At 35.1% G+C, this 11,620-nt stretch overlaps 1 protein-coding gene across 1 annotated transcript; it reads left to right on the forward strand.

Annotated features, from left to right (window-relative positions):
• The first annotated feature begins 5,094 nt into the window (after positions 1 to 5,094).
• On the forward strand, positions 5,095 to 6,659 carry LOC125188316 (UDP-glucuronate 4-epimerase 1). Its single transcript, XM_048085093.1, has one exon. It carries the CDS (start codon positions 5,194 to 5,196, stop codon positions 6,490 to 6,492), a length of 1,299 nt encoding a protein of 432 aa, XP_047941050.1. The 5' UTR covers positions 5,095 to 5,193; the 3' UTR covers positions 6,493 to 6,659.
• The last annotated feature ends 4,961 nt before the right edge of the window (positions 6,660 to 11,620 follow it).

Raw genomic sequence — 11,620 nt, forward strand, 5'->3', positions numbered from 1 at the left:
ACTAACCCGAAATCCAATTGACTACCACAAAATTGAAGATTACACCAATTTTATTTGAAGGAGGACAAATTTTACATATCTAAGTTTACCAATTTCAGTGAAAAACTCCTTTTAACTAACTAAGTAGTACTATACCAAATTAGTTATTTCAACAAATAAAAAAAGGCACAAAGCTGGCCCCAGATTGGCATGTGAAGCGGAAATCAAGGGGCTAATGTATAATCAGTCAATTAGAGCACCGCCACCGCCCACAATTTCCTAAACCCAAATTCTGTATCTTATAAATAATCACAACGTTCTCAAAATATTAAAATAAATATATTTTAAAATAATATACTCCACATAAAATTTAAAAAAACCCTCATTGACCGGGTTGGCTGGCTACAGCCGGTCATTCTTTGACCGGTTTTTCAATTACGTGCTCCCATGTGTGGTTTTTGTCAGCCACGTTTGATACAAATATAGTCCACTCGAATATGAAATGACCAAAATGCCCTCCCCGACTGAGCTACTCCACTCCTTGAAAGCAACATCAATTCGATTTTATATTATTCATATATACTTATTCATTATTATAACTGTATATTAGGGAATGAATATGGTTTATAAAATGCAAAACAACAAGCAAATGAGCCAAATGGAATTTTGCTTCAATCATGATATGGACATATATAAATCAACAAATATTAGTGTGTTTTGTCCCACTATTGATTAAATCCATTTGATATGATAGCTCATAGATGCAATTAGATGTTTCCAAATGTCGTCATTGCATTTGGTTTCTTATAAGTTTTCTTAATCCACTCGGCATGTCACAATCTTCATTCTTACTAGAAAATGATTGACAATATATTACTCCATTATATTTAACGTCATTTTTGTATGTTTAATTTTTTCAGAAGCACTTATCTAGGTGTGTTTAAGGATAATTGAATGTAATATGAAAACAATTAGTAATATTTAAAATAATATAAATGGAGTAATTGTTTGAAATTTCCACGGCCTTGCATATATTTACAAATTTAACTCACCTGTTTAAAATGCTTCAAATGCAAGCAAAATACCCATTAAATTATGGGTAATGATAAATTAACAAAAATTGTATATACAAAATTAGACATTTTAGGTATTTTACATGTAAAATAAAGTTATAATTATTAATTAATTTCATGTATTACCGAGTTACCCTTCTATGATCATTTAGGAAAGATTAATTAAGTCTTCCGTAATCAATAGCATACTTCAATTAGGTAAATAATACTAGTATATATCAGTGGCATAATTTCTTCTTCCGTTAACAATAAAGAGGATATTTCTCGAAATTTAAACTACACCTGTACAAACTAAATCATGTAGATATATTATTCTCGATACTTAAACTCTACCCGACAAACTAAATTATGTAAAATTATGTAGATAATATACGTTAATTGCATAATTTCTTCTTACATAATTTAAACTAAATTTAAACTCTCCCTTGCAAACTAAATTATCTTTCGCACTATTTATTTTAATATTAAACCATCTTTACATTTCTAAGTTATAAAAACGACTACATACGTATAATTAATGACTACATGCGTATATATTAATTTCTTAGTATTAACATCCAGTGATATACAAAATAATAATAGTCATTCACATCTAATTATTTTAAAATTCTAAATTATAAAAATGACTCTATGTGTATATTAATTTCTTATTGGTCATCTAAAGAAATAATTATGATAGTTCACATCTAATTATTTTATTATTAAATAATCTTTAAAATTCTAAGTTATAAAAACGACTTATGTGTGTATAATAATTTCTTAGTGTTGTCATCCAAGGAAATAATTATAGTCATTCACATCCAATTATTTCATTATTAAATCATCTTTATATTTCTAAATTATAGAAATGACTACATATGTATATAATTAAAATCTTAGTGTTATCATCCAACTAAATAATCGTAGTCTACACGCATATATAATTAATTTCTTAGTATTATCATCCAAAGGAATACAAAATAATAATAGTCATTCTCATCTATTTATTTCATTATTAAATCATCTTTAAATTTCTAAGTTATAAAACAACTACATGTGCATATAATAATTTCTTATTGTTGTTATCCAAAGAAATAATTATAGTTATTCAGATCCAATTATTTTATTACCGTATTAAATAATTCTTAAAATTCAAAGTTATAAAAACGACTACACGCATATATAATATATAATAAATTCCTAGTATTACATCAAACGTAGTACAAAATAATAATAGTCATTCGCATACAGTTATAAATTATAAAAATGATTACATACGTATATTAATTTCTTATTATTATCATCCAACGCTAATAGTCATTCGCATCCAATTATTTTATTATTAATTATATTTAAATATTTAAGTTATAAAAACACTACATGTGTATATAATTAAAAATTTAGTGTTATCATTCAACTAAATAATCATAGCAGTTCACATCTAATTATTTTATTAATAAATAATTCTTAAAATTCCAAATTATAAAATGAATTCATGCATATATACTTCATTCTTAGTACTAAACATAATAAACATAATCGTTAGCAACCTTTTTAAGTCTTTAATATTATTCATATAATTTAGAATTGACATATGGTAATGTAAAAGCATAAGTCATGTTGTAGCCTGGGGTGTCCATTTTCTCATTTTAATTTTTTTAGTTAATTTATAGGAGTATATGAAATTATATTAATTTAAATTATAAAGTTACATTGTTTCTTTTTCATATGTTTACTTTTGTTATATTCTTGTAATTTTGTAAATTTCAATGTTAATAAGTGGCCAAGTGGGAAATTATGTACTTTATGTCTTGTTCTTTTCGTAAATTTATAATAAAAACTTTGTTTTGTTTGTTTTTGTTTTTTTCATAAATTTCTATAAAATACAATTTAAAATTATTAAATTATAATATTTATATTCGATTTTTGAATTGTTGGAGTGTCATCTAAGAATAAGAAATAATTGCAGCTTGATATAATTCAACCTAAATAAGAACGAACACGAAGTAGATGGATCAAAATGGCTAAGCAAACTATTTGATGCAACACTATTTCCATATTTTTATTGTAGTGATCTTCCATATGTTCACATTTTCATCAATGAAATTTAATAGTGATTAGACTTTACAAATATATAACAAAAGGGTAATTAGGTAAAGAAATAATAGCTAATAAAAAATCCGGTTTAAATAAAAACCGGTTTAAAATGTAAAGGCATTTTATACATACAATTTTTGTTAAATTTATCTTTACTCTTAAATTATTGCTACTATATTGTCATCTTGGCTCTGAACAATGTGAACATGGAGTAATTAATATTGTTGTTTTATGTGAAACAACATTTGTGTCAAAATTACTCGTCTGTGTGAATGAGGTGAAATTATGAATTTTCAGACATTTAATCCTTTAAAGTTTTATAGTACTATTATTAGATGAGTTAAATTTTCCAATGTCACAAATGACTCGACATTGGACACTTTATTATATCATCAAACAGCTGTTTCTTTAGTTTGATACGATTATAATCGGTAACATCTGAACCCATAATTTTTTACCCTTCATAAAAATCTAACACGAACACGTACAAAATTAATGAACATTAGTCTATGTCTTGTTGAGTTTGTGCTCTTATTGGGTTGTTCAATAATTTCAAATTGAGTTCTGATAACCTATTGAAATATAATATTATTATTTTTTAAACAAAATTCTCAAGGTCGTGTAGACCATTTTTTTTTCGTGTAAATTTAGTTTAATAATGTAATCAAGTTATAATAATGTTAATTAGATTTTTATAATGTAAATCATAGTATTTAATTGTGTAAATATTAGGTTGCAATAATTTAATTTAGATTTGAATCGTTATCTTGTTGTTATCTAGTTGTGTCAATCGACATTATATCATATTGTATGGGTCATGTTCAAGTTTAAAGTTTGCATGTTGGTATGTACCAAATTAAAAATATTCTTAACAAACTAAAGTAAGAATTAAACCTTATAAAACAAAGTCTATCCGATTGATCCTATTATAATCCTAACTTGCATAATTTAACCTTCAATATAAAGCGCGTTCTATACATTGGTGTATTAACTTCAAAGGCACAACCTTTTACTAAAAAAAGAAAGAAATTCAGCCACATTAAATCCGATCGCGTGGAAAACATTAGGCACATATAATTTGAACTAAATCAAAAGATTAGTATCCAACCCTCTTATTGATGACACTTGTACCCAATTAGACATAAAAATGAAATAATTAATGTACTATTTGAGTGAATGACAGATATGTATGTACGGTATCGACTTCTTATCTCTAAAAATGGAAAACAATTAAACTTTTAATTTTTTGAATTTTGAACAAATATAGGATATAATTATAACGGAATTGAAAACTTATAAATGGAAAAATAAAAATTAACTTTTTAGGATCAGTTCGAATTAATAACACGCGGTCATGATTTTTATTTTATGGAATAATTTTTTATTCACGGATAATAAAAGGCCAACATCACATGAGCCTGAAAAAATTATTATCTTCACACATTAATTTTCGAAAAAATATACTTTGAGCTAATAATTTTAAAATCAAACATGGAACAATATCCACATTCAAATGTTAGATAAAAGTAACCGAGTCTATCTCCGAATTTGCAAAGAGAAAATATAGGGATAGTCAGAAGTGAAATTCCAACCACAAATTTAGAAACGATATTCCTTTATAAATTGAGAATATGCTATTATATACAAAAAAATAGAACAAAACAAAAATTAATAGATACACGCATCAATACAAGTTCCCACTTAGTACGGCCCAGACCGTATATGGTATGTAGTGTGTACCATAAATCGTATATACGGAAACACCGTATGGCTAAAATCTTACCGCGGGTCAGAAAGTCAAACTAATCTTGCTTTCTTCACTCATTGGTTGCTCTCTCACTCCTCCAAGGACAATATTTACTTTTATTTTCTCTCTCATCCCCTCTTTCTTTCCCCTTTTTCCAAATTCCACCCTGGCGAAAACCCCTTCCACCGCTTTCACGCGTCTTCTCCCCAATTATATAATCCCCCATTTTCCCTCTTGTTTCCTTAGCAGATGCCCTCCAATTCCATCTGCAATCTCAATCTCCATCTCAATCTCCTATCCCTAATTTAATTGAAGAAGATGCCATCGTTGGAAGACGGAGAAATGTTCCTGCCGTCGACGCCGGGGAAATTCAAGGACAAATCCATCACGATGCACCGCCAATTCTACCGCTGCTTCGCCTCCACGAGCACCATGTTCCTGTGGGCCCTCTTCCTGGTGGCGCTCACGGCCGCCTATTTAAGCTTCCAGTCCTTCGTCGACTCCGGCAGCCGCTACTTCTCCACCGCCTGGGGCGGCATCCAGTGGGAGAAGCAGGTCCGCGCCTCCGCCGAGATCCGCCGCCACAACGGCGTCTCCGTCCTCGTCACCGGCGCCGCTGGATTCGTCGGCAGCCACGTCTCCCTCGCTCTGAAGAAGCGCGGCGACGGCGTCGTCGGATTGGACAACTTCAACAGCTACTACGACCCCTCGCTGAAGCGCGATCGGAGAAATCTCCTCAATTCGCAAAACATCTTCGTCGTGGAGGGCGACATCAACGACGCGCGGATGCTAGCGAAGCTCTTCGAGATCGTGGCGTTCACGCACGTGATGCATCTGGCCGCGCAGGCCGGGGTGAGATACGCGATGGAGAATCCGCAGTCGTATGTGCACAGCAACATCGCGGGCCTCGTAACCCTTCTAGAAGCCTGCAAAACCGCCGACCCGCAGCCCGCAGTAATCTGGGCCAGCTCCAGCTCCGTATACGGCCTAAACGAAAAAGCCCCATTTTCCGAATCGGATCGGACTGACCGACCCGCTTCGCTCTACGCCGCTACCAAAAAGGCCGGTGAGGAAATCACCCACACCTACAATCACATCTACGGGCTCTCCATAACCGGGCTCAGATTCTTCACTGTCTACGGGCCCTGGGGCCGGCCCGACATGGCGTATTTCTCCTTCACCCGTAACATTTTACAGGGGAAGCCGATCACGATCTACAAGGGGAAGAATCACGTGGATCTAGCCCGTGATTTCACCTACATTGATGACATCGTGAAGGGCTGCATCGGGTCGCTTGATTCGGCCAAAAAGAGCACGGGCTCGGGGGGGAAGAAACGGGCCCCCGCGCAGTACCGGATCTTCAATTTGGGGAATACTTCGCCGGTGACGGTGCCGATGATGGTGGGGATTTTGGAGAAGCAATTGAAGGTGAAGGCGAAGAAGCACATGGTCGAGATGCCAGGAAACGGCGACGTTCCGTTCACGCACGCGAACATCAGCTCGGCCCGGAAGGAATTCGGGTACAAGCCCACGACCGACTTGCAAACCGGGTTGCGGAAGTTCGTTAGATGGTATTTATCATATTACGGCTACGATCATGGCAAATCTGTAAAGTAAATTTCATTCAATTGGTTAGGATTCAATTTTTTATTTTTTAAGTGAAAAAAGAAAAAGAAATGGATACTTTTCTTTTCTTGGAGGTGAATAGTGGAAAAGATGCACTTATCATCTTCGAATTTTTTTAACTTTTTTCCTTGTTCTTGAATGAAAACTCGTTTCTCCAATTTCGTTGATTCAAATACAGCTATTTATTGTTGTTGTGAAATGAATTGAAGTCTTTTGAAGTGAAAAACAGTTGTAGTATATTCGTTACTTCGTGGCATCTCAATTATTGAGACGCCCTTTACTTTAGTCACTATCATGTGCATAATTATTGTTTTCAGTAATATTTTAGCAATTAATGATTTCGGTTTATGACAAAAGTGTGTGTGCAGCTGTTATTTCCGTTAAACTTAGTGTCGATTTTTTAGTGGCTAATCAATAGTAATTGATTAATTTAAATCCTGGTTTTTTGTTTGTGGAATTGACCGACTGATGTATTTAATTTGTGGTGTAGCACAACTCATGAACATGCCCTGCCGACTTGAAAAGGAGACATACCATAAAATATCCTAATATTTGAACTCTTTTAGCAGTAGGAGTATAATTTTGTTATTGGTATCCAAATTCAACTATTTCTTAATGTATCAAAAAATCTTTTTTATTATTATAATGTTATAATGTAGATGTGACCTTATGTAATATCTAGGCTCGCCCGTCCTTGTCATATTTATTGATAATGTGGCGAGGACACATGTTGCACGTCGTCACGTTCAAATGACCATATGTATATATTTGAATATTGAAAAGTGGTATAAAATAATTTTATTATTTTTCCAAATAATATTTATCATTCAAGATTGGGTCCAAACTTTGAAGGCATATATGTAATTGTACGTACTACCGTATCGAAAAATATGGACATAAATGTAAAAGATTTAGCACGTCACAGATTCATTACCCATAATCCATATGAAAACATTCATATCATTAGTTGAATGTTTTTTCGGATGGTTATGATTAATGCTCATTTATTTAGTTGAAATTTGAAAAGTAAGGGGTGTAGTTATATCGATGGTGTGAATGCAACAACACGAGGTGGTTAGCAATTGCGACCATGACGAATTCAATGTATCTACAAATATTTACCATGAATACAACATGAAATTAGATATAACAAGTGTTGGTTTCTGAAATTACAAGAGATAAACTAGTCGGGACGTAAAATAACCCAAGAAGAAATACAAATGGAAAACTGAAATTACAACTTGAAAATCGAAAGAATTAGCCGAGTCGAGGAGGCCTCTTTCTGCAAGACGAGCTACGCCCCGGTGGAGCCTTGATAAAACGGCTACGTCTCTGGTGTAGCAGCACCGCTATCAGCAGAGCTCCGGCAAACTGGATGGAGGAGAGGGCAGAGCTTTCGACAGAAAAACAATGAGAGAGAGAAAAGAGTGTATGATGCAGATTCTAGTTTCTAGTGTAGAATGCTAGAATGACTAGCCTATTTATAGGCTCAGTCCACTGTATGGGGTCAACGCAGCCTTGATGGCTGTCATCAATGCTAGACCGTAACGGTCTTCTAGATTCGATCATGACGTGGACTATCACGTGTCAGCCCACGTTGGCTTCCCGCGTCATACTGACGAGATGTCATCCCGCTTGGCTCGCTGACGTGGAAACGGTGGTGGTCTAAAAAGAATTAGACCCACTAGCCTTGGGTCGAGCCCACGACCAGGCCCAAAGACCAATTCCCAAGATCCAAGATCCAAGATCCAAGTCCAAGGACACGGGCACGGGCACGGGCTCAAGGCTCAAGGCTCGAGGCTCGCGGCGCGCGTGTGGGCTCATACAACCCATCTTAGTCCACTATAATTATTACATGTAATAATCCTTCTTATTAAATACTAGTTTAATAAGGTTGTAACTTCCAATGTGGGATAATTAACTCTCTTAATTATTCCCTAAGCTTCTCTCATAGCTCATTTAAGTTTGCAATTTTGCACAACTTTAATCCATTATTTCTCACTCACCGGGAATCGGATTTGAGAAAATGAATATACCACGACCATCTACTCCGAACTTAGATCGACGCTATATCATTTAATTTCACAAAATTAAATGTCTCGTTGAAATTATAATTGGTCAAAGTCCATTGACCGACATAGATTCCAACAATCTCCCACATGAGTGGAAATAGCCAAATGCAAATGCATGCAGACACAAGTTCAACCCTCGAGAGGTATATAAGCATAAGGATAGGTAGCTTTTAGCTTTGAACCTTCCATAGTCAACGCCATCGGATACACAGGCGGCCTAGTAGCGCGATGCTTTGAACTAGTCCCCCACGGCGTGCACCGAGACAATGGTGTTAACACTTATACACCTCAACCTCATCCGTTCTCACGTTTTGTGTCCTTTGCCGCTTTGGACACCACATTGGATTCATAAGTGTGTAATTTGAAGCGGCCACACTTCACACTTACATAGGTGACTCCTACTCGAGTATCTTGCCCTACTCGGTCTCTTTGAGAACTCAATCTCCTTGAGATCCTTAGGAATCATTAAAAGTCATAGACTTTCAACACTCAATTGCTCTTTAGGGAATAGATGTAGACGAGTGTTTCTGTAACAACCCGACATTTCTAGGGTATAATAAATGCAGCGACTGCTACTTAGGCGAACTTAAAAACAACAAGAACAGAGACTAGGGTTTCAATTAAAGAGATTTACCCTAGCAATTAATGAAGATCAAGGCAATAAGTCAACGGCTAACTTACGAGAATCAAGACTTAATAGATTAGGCTCAAAAGTCAAAGGTTTAGCATAAATCCAACAAACGCAATAATTCCCCTCAATCCAAAACAAAGAATTAAGTTCACCATAACCAAAGATAACAAGTTCAAAAATATTCAGCGGAAGCATATCAAGAGAAAGCGGAGCCATGTATGAAGACACGACTACACTTATAGTTCCAAACATCCATTTTATTCGATTCAATCTTCTCAACACCACCGACCGCCCATCGCCGCTCAACCTGCACATAGGGAAAACACATGCAGGGCTGAGTATTTTAAACATACTCAGTGGACTCATGCCAAAACATTTTATAGTTATGCCACCCTTACCATAGTGAACTCGAGGTTTTGCATTTATTTAAAGATAAGCATCGAGTATCACAAAATATATCATGGACTGGCCAGTCAAATAATACCTCCCATTTTCTCATCAATCATCATTTCATAGTGCGACGAAAGTGTGGCCACACTTTTCGCCCACGAGACCGGCCGACTAGCAAGGACGGCTCCCGATCCCACCGTGTACACTAGCCTGATAGGGTTTGCGGCCCTACTCAGACCCGAATTCGTTTTTATAGCCGCTGTAGCCTAATGGAGCGTACTCACAATCTAGGCATCAGGCAATCACAATATCCAAAATAATTCATAGGCATGGCATAACAGTTTAATCCACCCTTATTTCTCCAACATCATAAATTTGCACATAGAAGAGAGTTTAGAATAAAGCCCACCTCGATTTCTTTCGAGTTCAACAAAAATGCACTTCTTCTTGATATCCCACCGGGAACGCGAACTATCACCTTTAGTTCATATTTTTTTCAAATAAGTCTCAAATCATAGATTAAAATTATGCATGATCTCTCGTTTCCCTTTTCCCTTCGATTATTTTCAAAATCAACAATCAAACTCAAAGTACGATTATCATATCGTTTTTATCACACAACAACTCCAGATTTAACATCGATTCGTGTCACGCATGAGTGCTTTTCTCCACACAACACACGCACACACACCACACACATGTGCACGCCTACCGAGGCATGCACACACACACACACACTCTCGGCCACACACACACACTCACATCCATGCATCCAAATTCACCGATTAATTTCCCCTTCACTCGTTCTAAATGCATGTGGACTCAGAAACACCGATTAATCGGTAGAAGAAGAGAAGATTAATAATAGAAGTACCTTTTCTTGCAAAAACAAACGGTAGAAACAAGTAGAATCTTGATTCTTCAATGAATTCTTGAATTGCAGCTTCAATTCTTCTCCAAAAGATGAAGAATTAATGGAGAAAGTATAAGAAAAATTTGAGAGAGTGGGAGAAAGAGAGAGACCGAAAGTTGGGAGAGTGGGGGACGGTTTCTGTAGTGCTAGGGTTTTGATTTCTCTCCTCTTATTTATAGAGTGCAAGATATACTCCAATAATTAAATAATAAAGATTTGGGAGAGATTTGTTGGGGAAGTGGCGTTATTATAGTTGAGAAATAGGGGGTTTTCGAATTTCAAGCTATTTTAATAGCTTTTGATTTAAATTTGAATATTTCACGGAGTAGAATAAAATATCACGGAGCAAGAATAATAATAAAAAGTCTCCCCAATTTAATAGGAAAGTGGCGTGTGATTTGAGCCTTTCAAAGGGATTTAATTAAAAATCCTAATTAAATTAGGATATGGTAAGATCTTCTTAGATTTGGCAAGATATGCTAGGATATTTGAATTTAAATTATGGAAGAGAATCAATAAGGGATCAAATAATATAATAAAATAATCCCTTCTCCCATAATAAGGGAATTTCGAAAATCCCTCTAGGAATAACATAGATTTCGAAATTTTCATCAAATAAAAGGAATAATCGGACTTTGGATTTAATTTGGATAATTATCCCAAGCAATAATTAAATCCAAGAAAAATAGGATTTCTTTCCAATAAATAGGAGGGTCGAAAATTCCACATACTTAAATAAAATGCTCCTATTAAATTCTCACTCATCCCTTAGGATAATAATTCACCACAAATATTATTTCCTCCCACATCAAAATATCCACATTTTTCGAAAATCATCTCCACTTCACATTTTCAAACGACTTTGACCATAGGCTTCATACGGCGTCATGTTAATCGTTGCTTGGAAACTGTTGTTGTAAGTGAATTCGATCAAAGGTAGTGCGGTCTCCCAACTTCCGCCTCGGTCGAGCACCACGGCTCTTAGCATATCCTCGAGAGTTTGTATCGTCCTCTCGGATTGTCCATCGGACTGTGGGTGAAACGCTGTGCTAAAGTTCAATCGTGTTCCAAGCTCGCGTTGTAGACTAATCCAAAATTTTGAAGTGAACTTCG

Source organism: Salvia hispanica, chromosome 5, assembly GCF_023119035.1.
Source record: "Salvia hispanica cultivar TCC Black 2014 chromosome 5, UniMelb_Shisp_WGS_1.0, whole genome shotgun sequence".
Classification (NCBI taxonomy): domain Eukaryota; kingdom Viridiplantae; phylum Streptophyta; class Magnoliopsida; order Lamiales; family Lamiaceae; genus Salvia; species Salvia hispanica.